The sequence below is a fragment of the Engraulis encrasicolus genome, chromosome 9 (assembly GCF_034702125.1).
Source record: "Engraulis encrasicolus isolate BLACKSEA-1 chromosome 9, IST_EnEncr_1.0, whole genome shotgun sequence".
In the NCBI taxonomy this organism is placed as follows: domain Eukaryota; kingdom Metazoa; phylum Chordata; class Actinopteri; order Clupeiformes; family Engraulidae; genus Engraulis; species Engraulis encrasicolus.
Window position 1 is genome coordinate 16,447,441 of NC_085865.1, and position 23,902 is coordinate 16,471,342.

The window sequence follows — 23,902 nt, forward strand, 5'->3', positions numbered from 1 at the left end:
GCCCGGAGTAAAGATCTCCTCACTTTCATTCAGCCAAACCGCTGTGTCTGAAACCAAGGGTGTGTAGTATTAGATACGTATAGGATCAAACAATGACTTGCGTTTTTGAGCAAAATGTTTTTCACGGCCGTTTACTCTCTGCTTTGTGTCTGTGTTGAAATTATCATGTATCAAGGTCACTTTAGTCAAAAGCTTTCTGTCTATGTGTGAAGACCCAGTCGGAGTCCTGCATGCTTCTCTGAAAATGAAATTTTCTGTTTTAGCAGTTTAACTGACTGCCTTGTTCTCTGAGAGGCACTTCTTTGCTGTAAGTCAGTGTTTCTCAAACATGTTCAGACCGTGGACCACTTCGTCCCTCTAGAAATGTTAGGGGACCACCTGTCAACTGAGTTGACAGTTGACACGTAGTACTAATTTGACACTGCTAATTTCGATGCTGGTCACCTTACTTTTTATTCACATTTCAAGCCTTCAAGTCTTATTGTGGTGAAAATATGACTTCAGTTATGTTTAGCTAATGTTATAACTATAGCCTACTGCTAGTTTGTCTTGGAAAAGTAGAAGTCCCCTCGCGGACCATCTGAGCCCTGTTGTGGACCACCAGTGGCCCCTGGACCACACTTTGAGAATCACTGCTGTGAGTAAATCATTACATTACGCATCACAAATGAAGCTATTGCATACACTGGCCATGTACAGACAGCACTGTGTGTAAAGACCCAGCTAGCGGCTTGTGTTTTCTTAAGAGTGAAATATGAGTTGCAGCATTTAGCTATCTGCCTGGAGTCTATGGAGAATGTCATTCATCCATCCAGGTTTTGCTAGTCATATGGCTGGCTGCCTCGTGCACTGCTTGTCTCTAGCACAATGTGATAATTCACCTGCATGACGTGACCGACACCATGCTGTCAGAGCAAATAAAATTGAAACGACAAATGTGGAAGGTTGCAATTGGAGACATAAAGCAGAAACTCCACACACACACACACACGCACGCACGCACGCACACACACACACACACACACACACACACACACACACAGAAAGAGATGGAGGCCCATCATCATGCTGTAAGTACATGAACATAAACACAGCATTATGATATCAGTAAGCATAGGTTTTATAGCTGAACTTCAAGGGAGGGAGGGAGGGAGACAGAGAGACAGAGAGACAGGGAGAGACAATGTCCCAGAGCTTCTACACCATACTACCCTACAAGTGGTGTAATCTCAAAGATTGAAGCCAGATTCACCTTAGGGTGATAGTTTATTGAACAGATACAGTAGGCCTAGTTAGTCTGCCACTCTATTCCAATAGGGTCACTTGTCTGTGATGTCATTATGATGTGTAGCACACACACACACACACACACACACACACACACACACACACACACACACACACACACACACACACACACACACACACACACACACACACCACAGAGAGAGAGAGAGAGAGAGAGAGAGAGAGAGAGAGAGAGAGAGAGAGAGAGAGAGAGAGAGAGAGAGAGAGAGAGAGAGAGAGAGAGAAGAAAAAGAAGGGGGACAGAGAGACAGGGAGAGACAATGTCCCAGAGCTTCTACAACTTTATACTACCCTACAAGTGGTATAAGCTCAGCAAAAGATTCAAGCCAGATTCACCTTAGGGTGATAGTCTCTTGAACAGATCATGTTAGTCTACCACTCTATTCCAATAGGGTCACTTGTCTGTGATGTCTGACACTCTATTCCAATAGGGTCACTTGTCTGTGATGTCATTATGATGTGTCCTTGGAGATGGTTCTAAAACCTCACCTGAGTATACAGACACTCATTTAGCAGCAGGACACTGAAGAGTACAGTTGGATTGTTGTTTCCTCCTGGACATTTACACACGCCTCACATAGTGTGGGACTCAGATGGACAGCAAAAGTCAGGGGTGCAGGCCAATCATCAGGCTGTAAGTACATGAACATCAACACAGCATTATCATATCAGTAAGCATAGGTTTTATAGCTCAACTTCAACATGAACACACACACACACACACACACACACACACACACACACACACACACACACACACACACACACACACACACACACACACACGCATACACACGCACACACACACACACACACACACACACACACACACACACACACACACACACACACACACACACACACACACACACACACACACACCAGATAATGATTAACCTTCCACAGATTATGGAATGGCAGCTGACTTGCCGTCACACTAAGTGCTCTGCTTACATTTCTGCTGAATTGTCTGAAGACAGTTTTTTTTAAAAAAACAATGCAGATTAAATTAAAAAAATGTATTTGCAAAGTTTCACAGGCATTATATGATGTACACTGAGTCGATGTAAATCATTCAGGACACCACATCAATCTTGAGTTAAAGGGACAGTGTGAGATTTTTAGTTGTTTATTTCCAGAATTCATGCTGCCCATTCACTAATGTTACCTTTTTCATGAATACTTACCACCAGCATCAAATTCTAAGTATTCATTATGACTGAAAAATTTGAACTTCTCCATGGTCCACCATTTTGAATTTCCAAAAATAGCCATTTTTAGCTGCAAAAATGACTGTACTTGGACCACACTAGAAAATATTTGTTTATTACTTAGTGAACTTTCATGTTAAGATCAAATTTGGCAATAGGCAGCCCAGTTTCAATGACCAGCATAGTTGCAGTAGGTCTACATTTTCTGACCATTTCCTGCACAGTGTCCCTTTAAGAGTGGCAAAGGAAAGCTTGCTGTGTAATTTGTATTATATAGAAACTAAAGTTTAGTCCCATATTAGTTAGGGAAAAGATTTGTTTTAACTCTGTTTAACATGGTATGGGGGAGAATAGGGATTCACTAACATTGATTATGCAACTTTGTGTATGTTTTGAACCTGCTTTTTTGAAAGAAATTAAAAGGCCTATCTGCTGTTTATATTGACTCTGCAGAGAAAACGTGCTTGTTTGTTTGCATTGCTAATTTAAACTCTTCATATGGAATCTGTCTGATTTCCTCCAGCAGATGCTCATTTTGTTCAATGCATCTGTTCTATTATGGATCAGCATGCAGCGAAATACACTTAGATTCTCAGTTTATTGTGATGCCTTCTACTCACAAGGCTTGTATCAGTCAGTACACTCAATACACTATTTAACGGCTTCCTCTCTCTTGTGTTGTGTTGTGTTGTGTTGTGTTGTGTTGTGTTGTGTTGTGTTGTGTTGTGTTGTGTTGTGTTGTGTTGTGTTGTGTTGTGTTGTGTTGTGTTGTGTTCTCTCCTCTCCTCTTCTCTTCTCTTCTCTTCTCTTCTCTTCTCTTCTCTTCTCTTCTCTTCTCTTCTCTTCTCTTCTCTTCTCTTCTCTTCTCTTCTCTTTCTGCTCTCTCTCTCTCTGCTCTTTCTACCTCCCTCATTCTATCCATAACTCCCTCTCTTTGTCTATAGGTCTTCTCTTTTTCTCTCTTTCTCTCATTTTTCTTTCCCATCTCACAGTCTCTCACTCTGTTCCTTTGACTCACCTGGACTATCTTGACAAATAGGATGTCATGACAAGAAACACTAAAACCATCTGTGCTGTCCCCAGTATCTGTCATGAAGCCTACTTGAACAGCCAGCCAACTCATTCATTCATTGAGGAAAACGGGCGAGTCAGGATGCCGTTGCGATTCCGTTTAATGAAGAAAGGTTTAACTGTAACAAAGTGTAAAACAAAAAGTATTCAATAAATAAAGTCCATTTAAGTCCATTAAAGTCCATTAAAGATCTGCTGTATCTTGAGAAGAAGGGACGATTACGGGAGGGAAGATTACCGGAGGTATATGGGTAAGAGATCAAGGAAAGTGTATGATATTTAAATAAACAGTTAAATCACAAGTTAGGTTAATCAGAGGAATAAGAAATACGAATTTAAGATTATTACTTACAGACGGTAATTACTTTAGGAGTATTAGAAATAACAGGAAGGAAATCACTGGAGGAGGTAAGTTGTTTACGGTAGTATTAACTGATTTTGACAGCTCGGTTGCCAGGGCAACCCTAAACAAATGCCCAGTGGGGCACGGGCATTTAAAGGTACAGAACACGAGATGAATAGAGTAGCCTGCTCAAACCTGCAAGGTATTTGGGGGACAGAACACCATCTCAGCTTTTCAGTTCTGCTGAGCCCATAGCCTTGCCCCCTCAAAATACTTCATCATGTTCAGTAAAGTACAGTTACCTACTCCCTCCAGCAAACATTTATACGGAGCACACAGGTCATTAGACAGTTTACTGGGCGACCTGCAAGCCAGACAAGGGCAGCTTCCATCCACTTTGTAATTATAGGGACTCAAAGGAGAAACTGAGCCTCTGTTTTTTTTTAAGACCACAATGTACTGTACTAAATGTTTCCCAATGGTTCAAGAGTTGAGTTTATTGGGCGGTCTTGGGATCAGTAGGTCATAAGTTCCAATCCCATACCATTATTAGCAGGCATTTTGGTGTGGAGAAGGAGTAACCTGCACCATGGTAGAAATGCCCTTGCAAGGCACCTAATTTTAACCTGCAGCTAAAGAGGTACTATGCCCCTGTGGAGCAGTGTGTCAGTGAAGTGTAGTGAGATGGAATGTAACAAGACCCCTTTTGAATGCAGCAGAGAGTAAGGAGAGAAAGACTGTGGAAACGGAGACTTCTGAAACATTTTGAAAGGGAAGCGTTATTGTTGCTTTTTCTGGCATTCTGCCTTCCTCCGTGTATGCCTAAGACTGCCAAATGACTGAAATGCTTAATCTGATTAATTCACATTAATCTCCATTCCTAAATACTGTATTGCTGTAAAAAAAAAAAGAAAAAAAAAAAACATGGCCCATTTATGGTGCTCTTGGAACAGCACGATATATAACATTAATTTACATACATTTGTCATTTATTTCTGGCGGACGCAAATGATGATAATGAAGATTCAAAAATACCGTTAATTCTGTCGGAGCCACTTTAGTAAACAAGATGAAGCAAGCATCATACAGTAATGATTCATAAGCAGATTTAATTTTTCATTGCAATCAATTTTCCTTGGTGGTATGACTCTGTTCAGGGAAGGTTCCCCACTTCTCCCGACTCCAATACAAGGGTTGATGATGATTAATCTTAGCAGCCAATCAAATCCCTTCTTCTTCCTTTGGTTCCGGAGCCAGGTGTGGTGTTGATTGGCTGGAATTGATCCGGGTTAGATGACACTGTGTGTCTGTCTGACAGAGGTGGTGTGGAGTAGAGAATAAGAGGTGAGGTGAGATTAGTCATTTCAAATAATTGTATAGATCTGGTGAAAGTCTGGAGTAGATTGCTAGACTATGCCTTTAGGAGCCACAGCTAAGGCGTACTGTGATATTATTTTCTACCATCGTGGAACTGAGAGTAGGAGTGGATGGCATCCATATCACTTTAGATTCCCTCAGATTTGATTTACGGTACATGAGTTGGCATCTGCAGACGGGTGGCAGTATACAAATCCATCTCGCCATTTGGCGAACAAAAGCTAGACTTGGACTATAGGGAAGCGTGTCTCCGTCTGAATGGCGATGTAATAAGATAGTCATCCAAAATGCCTTGTGTTGTTGTAGAGCGATGTGCATGCATGTTGGCTTGTTTTCACAGCAGTCACGTAGGACAGAGCCAAGTTCAGGCATCTGTGAGCTTGGCAGAGCTGTTCCACAGTCATTACATTCAGTTGTTCTTGCTCTCTAATAGATTTGGTAAACTGTTTTGGTATAACTCACAAGCTATTAAACCAAAGGATTGCACTATTAAGAATTGTAAATATTAATAATGGGATAATATATTTTATTGTTTGTGTGTGTTTATGAGTTTGTATTTCAAATGCCAGGTGCACATTATTTAAGCTCATTTTTTTCTGTGCAATGTGGTGGAACAAGACATCCGTTCTACACCGCATTCCACATTATTATGCAAATGACATTTTTCGCTGTTTCCCCAAATAATCAATACAAATGACAGTCGTCATAATTTTCAAGTCATCAGCCATTAGAGTACAATTTAAAAGTTTTTGAATGAACCTTCCAATGATAACGGTATTTTTTAAAATAATAAAAAACTTTAAATGCTCTGTTCCACATTATTACGCAAAATAGTTTTGTAGTGTTGTAATCCAAATTTCTTTCTTTTTTCCCATTTACCTCAAAACAGTTGGAATTTGGTACCTTCTAAATTACATTTCAATGTTCCAATACTTGGTGATAAGCTCTTTGTCTTAGTAACTGGAATGCTGCGATTAACATTGAAGTCAATGGTAGGGCATTGCATGGGAGTTATGGAAGCCCAGATATCCTTGATGCTTTGCTCTCAGCTGTTTTTGTTTGTTTGGTCTGGTGACCCACACTTCACTCTTCAATATACCCGTAGATTTCCATGCCACGTTTAGGTGCTTTTGAGGTGATGACATTCTAACGCACCAGACATAAAACCCCATTGAAAATGAATGGGATGCTATGTCTGGTGAGTTAGAATGTCATCACCTCCAAAGCACCTACACGTGGCATGGAAATCTACGGGTATATTGAAGAGTGAAGTGTGGGTCACCAGACCAAACAAACAAAAACAGCTGAGAGCAAAGCATCAAGGATATCTAGGCTTCCATAACTCCCATGCAATGCCCTGCCATTGACTTCAATGTTAAACGCAGCATTCCAGTTACAGCTTACGACCAAGTTTTGAACATCGAAATGTAAATTAGAAGGTACCAAATGCCAACTGTTTTGATGTAAATGGGAAAAAAAGAAAGAAATTTGTATTACAACACTACAAAACTGTTTTGCGTAATAATTTGGAACAGAGCATTTTGGGCATTTTAAGTTTTTTGTTATTTTTAAAAATACCATTATCATTGGAAGGTTAATTCAAAAACTTTTTAATTGTACTCTAATGGCCGATTACTTGAAAATTATGACGACTGTCATTTCTATTGATTATTTAGGAAAACGGCATAAAATGTCATTTGCGTAATAATGTGAAATGCGGTGTATAATACAGTAACACTGATGGAAGTTCTGTATTACTTGTTGGAAATACCTGGTGGAAATAAATGCTAGGTAATTGTGACAATATGGGGCAGGTGGTTGCAGGTTTTGTTCCGCAGGCATGCTGGCTAATTTCTACCCATTGCCAACCGCAGCCATAATTCCCGTATACATCAAAATGACCCCCAAGAACAGGCAACAAATGGTAACTTGCTTTCCTTCCCTCTGAACAGATTTTATTGAAAACTGGACCTTATAACACTGTCACATATTTGGCCCTTGACGATGTGGCACTGCTGCCGTCACATCTGCAAGAGACAGAGCCTTCTTGTTTTTTTTTTTTACCGCTCTGGGGTTTATCTGGTGGTTGCTCCACTGTAAGAAAATTTCCCTGCAAAATAACGGCAGTTACTGGCAATTATATCTACCTGTAATAATGTTATTTCACACCAAACATCAAATGCAGCTAAGTGCTGTTTAATGTATCACAGTATATAACATTTTTTCAGCAGCAATTGAACTGTTAAATAACAGTACTCTACAGAACGTTCACAGTATTAGTATTGTTAAACTAAAAGTGCTCTACAATATTTATGCAGTAGTATAAGTAAAATAACGGTACATTTCAGTTAAAAAGTTGAATTGTACTGTGTGATGACAGGCAAATACTGGGTCATAGCAATGGCAACTTCCCACCCCACCCATCATTCTCCATAACTGTGGTACCCTGGCCATGTTACCACCCCACCCTCCCATCGTTCACCATGACTGGAGTGCCTTGAGCATGATACTATGGCGCTATGCTTTATTGAGATAATGGTTTGCGGTGGTCCTTTGAAAGTGTGGGCATCAGGCGCGTAGCACCAAATTTGGGGCCCTCATGCTGAAACACACACACAACCCCCCACGCGCGCCTACCTCCTGATATCGTCATCCTTCATGCCTTCCTCAGGATACCCCTCTATGCTTTCCTCTCCTTCACTTGAATCATCCTCATCTTCAATATGACAGAACAGACATAATAAAATTATAAACTAGTCCTAATCTTTCACATTACCTTATGAGAAGTAGACCATCATATGATGACTTTTAATCACTCCATCACTATGATGTGAGGGGGAGGAGAGGGACTGGTAAATCTCTCTTCACAATGCTTTTAGCCTAATATTTCGTGCACTACGGACACAGACATTGATATGTTGAACTGAACTTTCTTCAATGTGCATCGCTGAACAGAAACACATGCGCTCGCGCACACATTCGTTCACTTGCACTGGCCTGCACGCACGTCACGTTTGCCCGGTTAGTTGGGGTTTGGGAGAGCAAGGAACAGAGAATCAGCAGCGATTTACTGGCAGAAGCTGACTTTGAAATGTCGCTTAAAACCTGCTGTAAAGCAGAGTAAATAGAACAAAAGTATCGCTGTTTGAATTTGATGTCGATATTCTCAACCTTATAAAGTCAGGGCACCCCGAAGCTCGTAATTTCTTTGAAATCATTATAATTAGGCTACTCTGCATATAGTTTCAGATTTAAATTGGCCAGTAGGCTAACTATTTCTGTAATTTTCACGAGCTCTCAATGCAGAGAGTACCTGCTCAGTACGGAGTAGGTAGCCTCCTCTGCCTGTCTTTATGTCTTTTCTCGTGCTAGGCAGCAGCAGGCTCGTCTCCTGCGCTTTGCGCAGATTCGAATGGCATCAGCAGCATTCAAAGCGCAGACGGGTGCGCCCCGTCAAAATCTCGTCATTCATTTACCACACATCAGCTATAACGGGCGGGGCGTTGTCAGATGACCAGGGAAATAAAAGCAAAATGACAGTTCATGACTGAGAGCTGTTCGCGCCTCCACTTTGACATTGGCAACTGATGAACATGACGTCGATAATATATCGTTACGAGGACGGAATCAATCTGTAAATTTGATGACCAGGGCGGCCAGCATTGCACCCGGTTGAGAAACTGCTTTTCCTGAAGACTAGGATATTAGCTAAAATAGGCTTACCTTCTCTCAAGTTCACACCATTTGCACCTGCTGCGACATTCGTGTTGTTCACATTCGTGTTGTTCACATTCGTGACGTTTTCATTTGATGCTATCATTTGGATATTTGAACCATGTTGGTCTTTTGGGACACTTGTTGTTATGAATATCAAAGACAAATATGGGTTCTATATCACAATTATAGCCAACAAAATGAGATTAGGTATTTTTGTATTTGACTTCGGCTATCACAGTGGCCACACGGAATGGGAATGGGATAACCAGTTAGCCTACTGTGTAGGCCTATGCCTAGGCTGTAATTTTGACATTTGGGCTCACCTTTCTTGCAAGAAATCAACAGCAGTTGCTTTCCTTCATCTTGTTTCCCCTATCTCTCTTGCCTTTCTATTCTTTTTGTGAAAGCCTGGTGTTTTAGACATCTTTCATTGTTAACCGGCTCCTGCGTTTAATGCATGAAGCGAGTGAGTGTTGATTCCGCATATTGTACAATCAAAAGTCAGCGAGAGGGCGAGCTAAACCAATGCGTACTAATAATGGGGGTGTCTGATATAGATTATAGCCTATTTTCAGGCTATGATGTCCAATTTAATAGATGTATTTCCAGAGAACATTGGAATTACATAGATTACCAACATGTATTGACATTATTTAAAAAAAATAAAAAACAATGTTTTAAAAAACGAAAGAAGAAGAACATTTTCCTTAGGGGGGCCCCTGGTGGGCCCCCCAGGTGGGCTGGGCCCTAAGAATGAGTCAGGGGTTTCCCCCCCTGTTCCACGCCACTGGTGGGCATGAATACAATTTTAGAGTACGCAGTGCTATGTTACAATGATAGTGTGCGAGGTGGGCTTTTTACCGCATCTCTTGATGAGCCAATGATGAATATAGCATTGGTCAGTCTTTAAAAATGTAATTTGCACCAAGTAGCACAGCAAACAAGCAGCACTACAAGCTAGCTCTCAAAGCAATGCCTAATTTGCAGCAGGCACATTATATGCAACAATGCCACAAATGATGCCACATACAGCAAGTGCCACAAAGCAAGCTTTCACAAAGAGGAAAGTAAGCAAGCTTGTAGGCAAGCAAGTGCTATGCTGTGCCATGCAGCCCACTGAAGTGTTGATAGTCCAGATTTATATACAGGTGCAAGAGTACCATGTGACCAGAGTCATCAGGCCCTTGGCAGGTGAAGGCCGTAATTGAATAATGGCATAACAGCCCTACTCAGGTGAGGCCAGGCACTGATTAGCAGATTGGTTTAGATGGGGCTGCTTGTTGCAAGAGTGTTCAAATTCTTAAAATGTTTCAGCCATTTACACTTTCATATCAAAATCATAGTGATGAAAATCATCATAATGTGCTGCATCAAACACTTTTTAAGTATTGTAGTTTCCTTAGAAATTGTTTAATGCTTGTTAGTATCAGAGAATCTTTAACCAGTGAGAATGACTTAAGTTCTTCAGGTGGTAGGCTATTGCAGCTTGATGGCGATCACGGACAAGTGGAGGATGAATGGGTTTCAATGGTGCTGCCTAAAATATCTTGGTTGCTTCCACAACGGCCAATGCTGCTATTGTGCAGTACTTACTGTTTACGCTCAATTCGTGACTCAAAGTAATATTTTTACAGTAGTTTTCTGTTTTTTTTTCGAAAAACAGTAGAATGCTGTTGCAGAATTACCCTAAATTAACAGCTATTTTTTACGGTGTAGTCAACACTATCCTGATTATCATCGACTTTCAAATCTCTTCGAGACTTGGTCTGACCAAGAGCATAACAATTAATGTTTCCCAAACGGCATGGTTGACCCGCCTCCCTAGGTTTGCTACTGGTTGACTGGTGTCCGACAAAGTGGGTGGAGTTCCCGATTTTTCGGGAGATCAGAAATTATATTTACATTGCTCTTGGTCTGACTAGAAGCAACACAGAAGGTGGTGCGTCACTAGGAGGGCATAGCCTGGGTAAGTCAACACGTGGCTTTGCTGCAAGGTCTTGACATATAGGAGCATACTACACTCGCCTCCAAAAGAGTTGTCGCCTACCCATCTGTTTGGAATAACAGCTAATAACCTGACTTTCAATTAATCACTTGGCTTCAGAAGTCACTCATATGAAAGCTACAACCCTCTCGAATGAAAATGTATGTACAAAAATAAATTTCATGCACCAAAGAAAGATTGACCCTTTAATGAACACAGACAGGGCAGATTTTGACAAGACAAAAGTTTTGTTGCCTATCGAACATAATGTGAAAATGAGCAGATAAGTCACTTCAAAACACTTCAAATACGCAGATCGGGTGTCATACTTAATCACTGGTTCACTCACACCTCTCCAGAAAATCAACTTTGGCCTTAGGTGTATGTTTAGGGTCATTGTAATCATGGAAAGCAACACAATGAAAATCAATGGAGTTCAATGAGAGATGGTGACATATTTGCTATTCGTAGAGCAATACATTTTTAACTTCATGATGTAATCAATGATAAAAGCCCTCACACACCAGCAGCATGCATGCAGCTCCACATAAGAGCTGTATCCCTCCCATGTTTGACTTTAGGCACCATGTATTTTTTTCCAAATTCTTCACATTTAACACCAAAGAAGTCTCTCCCACTGTCCTGTCTCAAAAAAGCCAGCCAAGAGTATGTCAGGCCTAATTCTGACAAAAATGAAGGCTAATGGGACTCATACTCTGAAATCAAGATCCCAAGATCAACCATTTTAGAACTGATAGCATCAGAACTATATGGTGTTGGAGATGAAGAATATGAAAAAAGAGAAATGGTGCCTAAAGTGAAACATGGTACAGATACAGCTTTTATGAGGAGCTGCATGCATGCTGCAGGTGTTTGAGGGCTTTTGTCATTGATTAAATCATGAAGTTAAACATGTATTGCTCTACGAATAGCGAATATGTCACCATCTCTCATTGAACTCCATTGATTTTCATTGTGTTGCTTTCCATGATTACAATGACCCTAAACATACACCTAAGGCCAAAGTCGATTTTCTGGAGAGGTGAGAGTGATTCAGTGATTAAGTATGACACCCAATGTGTTTTGAAGTGACTTATCTGCTCATTTTCACATTATGTTCCATAGGCGACAAAACTTTTGTCTTGTGAAAATCTGCCCTGTCTGTGTTCAATAAAGGGTCAATCTGTCTTTGGTGCATGAAATTTATTTTTGTGCATACATTTTCATTCGGGAGGGTTGTAGCTTTCATATGAGTGACTTCTGAAGCCAAGTGATTAATTGAAAGTCAGGTTATTAGCTGTTATTCCAAACAGATGGATAGGCGACAACTCTTTTGGAGGCGAGTGTACACGCATTCCACATTATTACGCAAGTGACATTTCCCCAAATAATCAATATAAATGACAGTCGTCATAATTCTCAAGTCATTAGCCATTAGAGTACAATTAAAAAGTGTTTGAATGAACCTTCCAAACATAACAGTATTTTTTAAAATAATAAAAAACTTGTAATGATCTGTTCCAAATTATTACGCAAAACAGTTTTGTAGTGTTGTAATCCAAATGTCTTTCTTTTTTCCCATTTACATCAAAACAGTTGGCATTTGGTACCTTCTAAATTACATTTCAATGTTCAAAACTTGGTTATAAGCTGTAACTGGAATGCTGCATTTAACATTGAAGTCAATGGCAGGGCATTGCATGGGAGTTATGGAAGCCCAGATATCCTTAATGCTTTGCTCACAGCTGTTTTTGTTTGTTTGGTCTGGTGACCCACACTTCACTCTTCAATATACCCTTAGATATCCATGCCACAATTAGGTGCTTTGGCGGTATGGACATTCTAACTCACCATACATAAAACCCCATTGAAAATGAATGGGATGTTATTGTTGACAACACTAGAAGATAAGTTACAGTGTAGATGTAATATTATTAATAAGTAATCAGACTCATTTATGGCATGGAGCTGAACCAGGTCCAGAGAACTGTTGGCATTTTGTTCAAAACAGGATATCTGGATTACATACACAGTCCCATTTTGCCGTGTTAATTCAACATATACAGTCGGTCCTCCTCTCTCTCTTAGTGTTTAAATGAGATGGCATGATTTAAGACCTGTATAACCTGTATTGCCTCTAAGACCTGAATTATAAGTAAAGCGCTGTGTAAATATGATCATATGGCTGTACATTTACGTAGCTGAAATGTCCTTTAAAACATTAACTGTTTGCTTGATATAATTCCTCTGTTTATTCATCATCACTTCACAACACCAAAAGCAAACAGCTCATATGACGTGGGGGAATAATTGTGTATAAGAGACAATATGCAAAAACAAATTATCTTGTCACAACAGGGGGTTGGAATAAGCCTGTTCGCTCATGCAGATGTGAGCATCCGTGTTTTGTGTGTGTGTGTGTGTGTGTGTGTGTGTGTGTGTGTGTGTGTGTGTGTGTGTGTGTGTGTGTGTGTGTGTGTGTGTGTGTGTGTGTGTGTGTGTGTGTGTGTGTGTGTGTGTGTGTGAAGTGAGCTGAAGCCTCAGCAGTCCTGTGGAGTAGATAAACAGTGTCTACAAACTCCTGGGCCTCTCTGATAAGCTCACTATAGTCTCCCCATCCTCGCTCGTCTCCTGCTTAGCTCCTCTCCTGTGTATGTCCCCATATGAGTCCTGAACCACATCCCCTTCCTCGTAAAGTTCCTCCCGTGTATGTGTGAAGTGAGCTGAATCCCATCATTAAAGCTCAACCCTTAGCCTTTAAGAGTGTGGGTTTTTGAACATTCTATAAAAATAATGTGTTCTATAACAATACAGGATTCAAAAATTCCAAATTGTATTGAATGACGCCCAGAATTCTATAGAACTTTCACTGCCCGAACATTCCCGTCACACCGGTGTGACAGTACACTCTTAAAGTTTAACACCAGTCCCTACATTAATCAAAAGGCAGATGATGACAACGCCAATGCTATCCTTTAATTATGCAGGTGAAGGACATGTTTTCATTGCAAATGTCTACAGAGAAATGTAATCACACACATTCACTCTCTGAAAGTTTTCTCTCTTCAGCATCCTTCTCTTCCTCAATCCCTCTCTTTCTGTCTCCCTCTGTCATTCTCTCTTTCTTTTCACTACCTCTTTACCTCACTCTCTTCCTACATCACTCTCAATTTCTGTCTTTCTCCCTCTGTTTTCCTCTTTGTCGATTTCTCTCTCTCTCTTTCTCTTTCTTTTGCTATTTCTCTTTCTCTCTCCATCTCTCTCTCTCTCTCTCACTCCCATAGCCCCCAGTCTTTAAGCCTTATAGCAGGTCGTGTGGCTATTCAGTGAGTTGAATGGAGTAAATGGTCAGTGGATAGGTGGGTCACAAGAGAGTCCCTCTGCTAGACTCACATTCCCAATGTCCCTTACCAGACAGATACTCAGAGATGGCACTAAAAGGTAGAATCAAATTGCCCATTTTATAACTTTTGTCGATTCAATTTTTGTGTGTCTGTCAGAAGACTCTGTAAGCTCTCAAGGTTTTTTTTTCCTCTTACTTTTTCCCCAACGTATCAAACTGTTTTTCTTTTTTTTTTAGTTGGAGCAGAAGAGTTATGAGTCATGGCTCCCGAAGCTATCTCTCATATCTGTTGTTGTCTCCAGAGAACTGTCGGAGAACTAACTGAACTTTTTGTGTGGTGTTTTTTGTCATGTATTTATATATTTCTGTGTGTGTGTGTGTGTGTGTGTGTGTGTGTGTGTGTGTGTGTGTGTGTGCGCGTGTGCATGCGCGCGTGTATGTGTGTGTGTGTGTGTTTGTGTGAATGCGTGCGCGGGTGCGTGTGTGCATGTGTGTGTGCATGTGTGTGTGTGCATGTTGTGTTGTCTTTCTCCACAGGTAATTACTGGAACGCTGCCTCCTTTAGCACGCCCTCGTCCTACCTGCACTTCTCCACCTTCCAGGGGGAGACGAGTGCTGACATCTCCTTCTACTTCAAGACCTCCGCCCCCCACGGAGTCTTCCTCGAGAACCTCGGCAACTCTGACTTCATACGCCTGGAACTGAAGTGTGAGTGCCAACAGCCATTTTCAGTCACCTAGCTATGCCTTTGTTTATCACACACACCAACACATACACTGTACGTGTGCACTCTCCACCTGTCGTAGCTGCCTTACAAGCTCTCTTCTTGTCCTTCTTTCTCTCATTTACACCTTCCGAATTCCTCCCTCTTCTCCACCTCACGCATCCCCTCATCCTCCTCTCCTTCTCCTTCTCCTCTCTTCACTTCTTCATTAGCTCCTCTCCTCCTCTCACCTCTCCTCCCTCACTTTACAAAGGCAAAGCAATACTGTGAACTGTAATGATTGTGATGAAATTCATGAGCAAACAAATACTGAATCTACTGTATAAGTGCCTTGTGTATAAGTGCCTCATGTACAGTATAAATGCCTCATGTATAAGTGCCTCATATAACATATGAACATGTTCACTCTCAAAATGTAGCTGGAATTCTATGTATTCAAAAGATGGTTGTAAAAATACTGCATTGATTCCACCACCCAAATTGGCTCTTAATGAGCATCAAAGAGGAAAACAGCGGCAGATAAGTGAAGATTGATTGTGAGGTTACTCCCACACTGCATCTCAGCAGCAGGGGCGACTTCTGCTTCCAAGCTCCAGCTTTTCTGCCTCTGCTTTCGTGGTTGGCTAGAGATCACACTGCTGACTTCAAAAGACCACAGGTGCATATTCATGTTTTGTGAAACTGTTTGTCAACATCATGTCCCCTCAAAGCCAGGTGCTGTGGCGTTGTCTCGCTGCTTACCTATTGGCAAGCCTTGCACGGAAACACAACCATCCCGGACGATCACATAGCCACCTCAGCGGAGCTAATTATATAGGGACCCGATTACATTTAAAAAAATAATAATATTAATTTACAACTATGTAGGTATGTCCCCTTAAAAGACAGTAATTCACAATCATGTCCCTTGTTTTGGTTCTTTCTACAGGGCCAATGCAGGTGCATTGTTTGAGGTTCCCATACAAAGTACAGTTTAACTCACAATTTGTTATATCCCCTGAAAAGACTAAATGTTAACTGTTTGGAAATGCAAGTAGGCCAACACAAATGTACCATGTATTGCATTCCATTTCTTGATGGCTTGCTCACAATAACAAATGACCACTGGAAAGCCTTGTGCTTTTTCACTGTCCGTGGTGCTGAAAGTCAATGTGGCGTTTGAGGTTTGGTGGAAACACACACACACACACACACACACACACACACACACACACACACACTTAAAGGGACAGTTTGGTCAATGTCAACATGCAGTTGTAATGCTCACACTACCCTGGACTTGTCAGTACCTCAGATTTTTTTTTCTTCTTCTTCAGCCGTTTCCGAGATCCTGGTCATTGTAATGGGGGCAGCTCTTTGTTTACATTTCAAAAAAACATTTTTATTTATTCCCAAAAACATCCAAAAGGTTATAAAACATCAGCAGACAACTAGCAAACAGCAGTACCTTTTGGGAAAATATTTGGAGTTGGCCTAAGTTTCATTTTTTTTAAATGTAAACAAACGCTGCCCCCATTAGAATTGCTCATATCTCGAAAAGGGCTGAACCGAAAAATGTGGCATCACCAGGTACTGACAAGTCAAGGGTAGCGTAAGCAATACAACTGCATGTTGAAATTGACCAAACTGTCCCTTTAAAGACAAATAGAGGGAGAAAGAGAGAGGAGACAGACAGAGAATATCCCCTGCTTTGGAATTTAATCTTTCGCACGACACATAAAATATCCACACAAACATGCCCTCAAAAACCCTCATATATACACAATAGCCCTCAAACACACACACATCCTCGTGCCACAATCCTCATACAGATACAAACCTGGGCACACACAAGCCATCACAGACATAAAAGCTGGCATGTAGAGGCATCGTGCACAGGTGCAAAATCATACAAAGACACAGACAAACAAAGACACACATGCAGGCAAATATACACATACACACATATTAACACGAGAGAGAGAGAGAGAGAGAGAGAGAGAGAGAGAGAGAGAGAGAGAGAGAGAGAGAGAGAGAGAGAGAGAGAGAGAGAGAGAGAGAGAGAGAGAGAGAGAGAGAGAAAAAAAAGAGTGTTCGTCCCAGAACAAAACAGAAAATGAAGTGAAAAAATTTCTCTGCGAGGGGGCACTTTCATCATCTCCCTTCTATTTGTCTACCACTTCCATCTTCTCTTCTGCCCCAACCCACCACTTCCACTTGCTCTCTCCACTTCACCCTGTACCACCACCACCCTCTCCCCCACCCTCTCTGCTCCAGCTCTACTGGTCTCCCTCACTCCCATCCAAAAAAGCCTTTCTCTCCTCAGACCACCTTCCATCTATAATTCAATCTTACACCTCATCATTTATCTCCCACTCAGGTACTGTTTCCACGTATTTTTTTAGCAGGGTATTTTTTTCTCCTGCTAGGTGTGAACGCAACATGTGGATAAAAAATTGTAACAAATGCGTTTCAGACCCCTAAACAGGATATTTTTTTCTCCTGCACCTGGATTTTTAAATATCTGCTACGTGGAAACGGAAGGCCAAAACCAATGCAAAACCAATACAAGCAGGAGAAAAAAATATCCACATATAAAAATATCCAGCTACGTGGAAACGGCACCTCAGCCTACTGTATCTTCTCCTCCAGCCTCTGTCAACCCCTCTACCTATGCTCTTCCTCATGCTCCATTCAGACCCGGCACTGCACCAACCTTTCTCCTCTCCTCCATCCTTTCCCACCACCTCAACACTGTCTGCTGTATACTGAAAGGATGACACTAGTCAGCCCGTTGGACTACTTACCCGGCAGAGCAGACAAACCTACAACTGCCACACGCGCCATGGACAACTCCAGCAGCTTGTGTGTGTGTGTGTGTGTGTGTGTGTGTGTGTGTGTGTGTGTGTGTGTGTGTGTGTGTGTGTGTGTGTGTGTGTGTGTGTGTGTGTGTGTGTCTGTGTGTGTGTGTGTGCGCGAGTGTGTGTGCGAGCGTGTGTGCGAGCGTGTGTGCGAGCGTGCGTGTTTGTCTCCCTTTCTACCACCACCCACCCCCCCCCCACACACACACCACACATCTCACTTTTCGTGGTTAAGCAGTCACATTCGTTCAAAGCAGTGTGTATGAGTGTGTGCAAGTCTTGTTATAACTTACAATAGTTGCTCCCAAAAAGTGACGAGGCACTGCAAACAAATGAAAGTTTCATCTGGCAGTGTCATAGTATCTTCAGAGAGAGAGAGAGAGAGAGAGAGAGAGAGAATTAACCAAAATAAAAAAACTGGAAGTGGCGTGCGTGCGTGCGTGCGTGCGTGCGTGCGTGCGTGCGTGCGTGCGTGCGTGCGTGCGTGCGTGCGTGCGTGCGTGCGTGCGTGCGTGCGTGCGTGCGTGGGCAGCTTCTTTGGTCCTCTGCTGTAGGTGTGAATAATTTCTGGGATTCATTAAAACATGTGTGGGAATCAGTGAACAAATGAAAAAAAATCAAAATATGGAGATGCAATCAAACCTCTTCTACTCCCCCACCAAAGTGTTGACAGTGAAGAAGGATTTAATTGGTTCTTGCTTTAGGCTTATGTTCACTTTTTTCTTACTTATTTATATATTTACTGGGAGAGTAAAAAGTGGTTTGCGAAAAGTTGCACAATTTAGATGAACTTGCTGTTTGATTTTGGGGTAACAGTTTCTTGTTATGTTCCAGAAGTTCCCTAAATCAGCTTTATCTGGTGAACGAACAAGGAAACAACATGTCAGAGCAATTAGCAAAGCAGTTTCACCACCACAATGACATTGTCTACAGTTGCAGGATTGCGTCTGTGCCTCCGTGCGTGCGTGCGTGCGGGCGTGCGTGCGGGCGTGCGTGCGTGAGTGAATGCTGGAGTGTGCAGTGTCAGCCTTGAAATCGAACAGTTTTAATAAAATAAATGAATAAAAACATCCTTCATTTATTTTTTCTCCGCTGACGATCATTCGTTTCAAATCTAATCTGTGTCAAGTCCACTTGATTGTGTCTTAATTAGTAGAACACATCAAAGTTGATCATTTGCATTCACTGCCATCATTAGGCTCTTTGTAAAGTCAGTCGGTCAATCAATCTGTGTGTGTGTGTGCGTGCGTGCGTGCGTGCGTGCGTGCGTGCGTGCGTGCGTGCGTGTGTGCGTGCGTGTATAGTATGTGTGTGGGTCTTTTGTTTGGTGCACTTGAAGTCTTATGGGAAATGTGAAAGGCTTGACCTAACTGCTAATGAGGTACTGACGAAGTAGCACAATCAGTGTTCAGGACAACTTCATCAAGGCTGGCTTAGGGCCTCCCGCACATCGGCTCCGACAAAGTGCTGAGCACTGCTCCGCCAAAGTTCGATTCCATTGTTGTCAATACAACCCCGCACAGCGGTGCCGATGTCCGTGGACATTTGCAGATGTCGGCAAGCGATTAGAGGCGAGTTCTATTTTGTTGGAGCCGCCCATTGACTATTAATGCTATATTGGTGTGAAATTGAGTTTGGGTTTCAGAATTGTGTCGGAAGCGAAAGTGCCCCGCAGTGGTGTCGTGCGGGGGCCCTAAGTCACTGTTTTATTTCATGCTTCATGTGTTGTCCTCCCTCTCCTTATTTATTTCTCTCTCCTTCTCTCTCTCTCTCTCTCTCTCTCTCTCTCTCTCTCTCTCTCTCTCTCTCTCTTCACAGCTTCTACAGTAGTCTCCTTCTCCTTTGATGTGGGTAACGGGCCGGTGGAGCTGAGTGTAGAGTCCCCAACTCTGCTCAACGATGACCAGTGGCACCAGGTATCAGCTGAGAGGAACGTGAAGGAGGCCGTGCTGCAACTGGACCAGCTGTACAGGGAGGTCAGAGCAGCCCCAGCACAGGGACACACACGCCTGGAGCTCTACAGCCAACTCTATGTGGGTAAGGATGGGAGAAGCAACACACACACACACACACACACACACACACACACACACACACACACACACACACACACACACACACACACAGGCCCTCATAAACCTAGCCTCGCGAGACCATCCACGTACTTCCGGTCAAGGATTGCCTCAGTATTATGGGATGGTCAGGACCAGGCCCTCACAAACCCACACACACACAGGCCCTCACAAACCGACACACAGCTGGTCGATAGCGGCTTACACACACATTACAGCTTCTCGCTTGCTCGCCTACTCACCAGTCGTCTTTCATTGGCATCAGCGTACTTAAGACCTGCACTAAGAAATATATATCAAATATATGAATGGATTTGGGAATCAAAAGCAGAGAGGATCTTTTCTCACTGATACCTGCTATATCTCACACTCAGACTCTTCCTCCCCCTTGCTTTCACTTTCCTTGTGTGTCCTGAAAGGCTTTCCCCATGTTTGTCCCTCCCTGCCCTCCCTTCATTTTCTGCCTCTCTCTCTTGCGCTCGCTCTCTCTCTCTCTCTCTCTCTCTCTCTCTTGCGCTCTCTCTCTCTCTCTCTTGCACGCTCTCTCTCTCTCTCTCTCTCTCTCTCTCTCTCTCTCTCTCTCTCTCTCTCTCTCTCTCTCCAGCAGCTTTCCTCTATGTGATACTCTGCTTGTCCCTGTGTGTCGTGGCCAATAGCTAAGTGTGTGCAGTGGAGTGGTAAAGGCCTTGTGCTGTCCTTCACCAGACAGAGCTGCAGCATAGCAGGGTCAAGTGTCACATAAGGGATAGCAGCCACCATAGATCACACAGGGATTACACACACACACACACACACACACACACACACACACACACACACACACACACACCAGTAACGTGCGCTGGGATTTATGGCTGGTGAGGCAACTTTTTCAATATCCGATTTTCAAATAAATAATTGCCAAATAGGCCTACCGACAAGTTCCATATGTCATAGCAGCTTTCTTAACATAAGGTAGGCCTACATATTTTGACATAAGCTTACTGCATTTCCGCAGAGAAAATGCTATTAGTTCTCTCTCTCTCTCTCTCTCACACACACACACACACACACACACACACACACACACACACACACACACACACACACACACACACACACAGGATTCAAACAGTGGTCTCACATAAACCACACAGCACCAATGTGGACAGCAGAGGAGAGGAGAGTAGTGGAGAGGAGAGGAGAGGAGAGGAGAGGAGAGAAGGGGAGGGGAGAGGAGAGGAGGAGAGAAGAGAAGAGGAGAGAGGAGATGAGAGAGGAGGAGAGGGGAGGAGAAGAGAGAGGAGAAGAGATGAGAGGAGAAAGGAGGAGGAGTGGAGAGGAGGAGGAGAGGAGCTCAAGGAGAGGAGAGGAGAGGGAGAGGAGAAGAGAGAAGAGGAGAGGAGATGGGAAAAGAGAGGAGAGGGGGAGAGGAAAGGAGAGAAGAGAGGAGAGGGGGAGAGGAAAGGAGAGGAGAGGAGAGGAGAGGAGAAAAGGAGGGGAGAAGAGGAGGGTAGGTGAGGGGAGAGTAGTGGAGAGTGTAAGCTCCTTCACAGCCCACTGCTCTCTCACACACACACACACAGGATTCAAACAGTGATCTCACATAAACCACACAGCAGCAGCAATGTAGACTGAGCATCACGGCGGATGCTCAAGACACACAGGATTCAAAACATGGTGTCATATAGACCACTGAGCACCACGGCGAACAAACCGGTGTGATAGCTTTCGTGATACGAACTGGATTCTCGTGCAAATGTAGGCCTACATCTACTTGTACGAGGCTACGGCAAGCGATGGGACAAAGGTGTGGCAGGAAGCGAATGTCAACGTAAACAGATATTACGCTTCGATATGGTCACCAAATATTTTGGGACTGTCATTTCTGTTATGCCTACACCTTGGAATTAAATCAGAGTCTTGTAGTTACACGGGTATATTTGATTTACCTCAACGGTACCCTGTACTCAACTTTACAAACAGTTACCGGGCACATGAGAATCCGGTGCCCATCACACAAGCTACTTTCCTGGTGAACCAGTAGCCTGTTTGTGTAGCCCAGCCCCCGCCCTGGGCGTCAACACATAGCTTCTGGTTCACCAGGAAAAAAAGCTACCACACTGGACAAGAATCACGGCGGATTCTCTCCCTCCCCACGGGTCTCACAAACACAGGCTTCACACACATAGGAAATTGGTCCTACCTGAACTCGTGCATCAGGTCCATGCGCCGCTCTTTTCCTTCACTTGTTGTGCATGCTAACGTTACTTTAGCCGGTGCTGTTCATCCAAAGCCCCAAACGTCGCCCCAAACGTCCAAAGCAATTTGGCATTGAATATGAGTAGCCGCGAGGATTTGTGTTTCGTGAGGCTCCTTAGTCCTTAGTAAATTGTTAAGTCGTAAAATCCCATGCGAATGGTCTTCCACACATTCTCGCCGGTTGCAAACAAGACACAGGGGAAACAACAATATTTTCTGCAGTGTTGTACCACTCACTTTGAAATGATCGGGTAGTTATTCTGACCGGTCACCTGAGTAGAAAACCCTTCAGCTCTGTCGGTCCTCCATTCTTTATCACATATTTTCCCCTTGGAAATCCAACTTTGAGAATGCTCTTAGTTTCGTTATGAAATCCACTTGTAGCAGTCAACGTGAACAAGCTAGCCAACAACACCGACTGACTGTATTGTGAACTTCAGATTCGCTATGACGTAACTGTCCAGCAAGACTCAACACCAGAAGGAGTCTGCGGCCAGGCTACTGTTCGCCTCACCATTGTATATTTCAGTGGGCGTTATGCCAAAGCGTCCAGAGTAAAGAAATGATAATCACACGTAGAAAATATTTTAAAAATATCAGGAAATGAGGGCACACCATACATACTTCTATTAAGTGTATAAAAACGTTTAATACAATATTACCAGGTTGCATTCACAGAACGAGCAACATGGCGCATGCGCGCAACTTTGTTAACGAGGGATTGCGCAATCCGGGGTGAGGCCAGTTCAGAGTTGCCCCAAATTCAGCGTATTCGGAGCAATTCACTGGCGATTCTAGGGGGGGGCAGGGGGTGGCCAGGGCCACCCCTGGGACGCTATTGTCCACCCTACTGGCCACCCTTGATTCGACAAGTAATTAATAAAAAAATATATTTAAAAAAATAAATAAATAAATATACAATAATAACAACAGTATAAGACCAATAATAGGTAATTATCAGGTAATCATTCAAGTTCGTCAACCCAACAACAAACAAGAGAAAACTGTCAATCCATGGTGATCGCTGGCTGACAGATCTAGGGTCAGTTTTACACTTTAACTAACACGACAGTCGTTGGACTGATGCTGCACAAGGCTGATTTCTGATCAGTAGGCTTACACGAGATGACCACTGCGTGTCGCCTGCTGCCCCTATAGTCGCTTATTTATCGTGAAAGATCTGGCAACCCCGCACCAGCGATGCTGAGGAGCACTGCAGTTCCTTCACGAGAGACCGCATCCACTGCCTGGACAGTCTAATTTGGACAATAAGGTATGGCAATTTAATGATTTGTTGATTGTCTGAATGTGTTGGAAAACCTAATTTTGAAAACTTTATGCAAGTATTAGCAGCCAGGAAGAGCCAAAATACGAGATAGCTACACGAAACAACAACATGACTAAATGAGAGCAAGTTAGTGTTGTGGCAGCTGCAAACCAAGTTAGTAGCACAGCACAATCCTAACGTGCACGTCAGTTTATTTTTTTGTTGATAACAGGATAGTTAATATGAAACCGTTTGGATAGGGACATGGCATGGATAGCATTGGCCCATTGGCCACACATTGGAAAGGGTAGTCGGTTGTTATCTACAGTCAGGATCGGTAGGCAGACGTCAGTACCTAGCTCGAAACCTAGCATGTGAAATGAACTAATGCTAAGCTGGACTAT

The 23,902-nt window shown here is 42.8% G+C and overlaps 1 protein-coding gene across 1 annotated transcript in view; it reads left to right on the forward strand.

Annotated features, from left to right (window-relative positions):
• Positions 1 to 23,902, forward strand: part of LOC134456121 (contactin-associated protein-like 2) — a 229,035-nt gene that overhangs the window by 183,108 nt on the left and 22,025 nt on the right. Inside the window, exons 16-17 of the mRNA XM_063207554.1 lie at positions 14,892 to 15,062; positions 19,737 to 19,955. Of these exons, the coding sequence (XP_063063624.1) occupies positions 14,892 to 15,062; positions 19,737 to 19,955 (390 nt within the window). The remainder of the gene's footprint in view (positions 1 to 14,891; positions 15,063 to 19,736; positions 19,956 to 23,902) is intronic.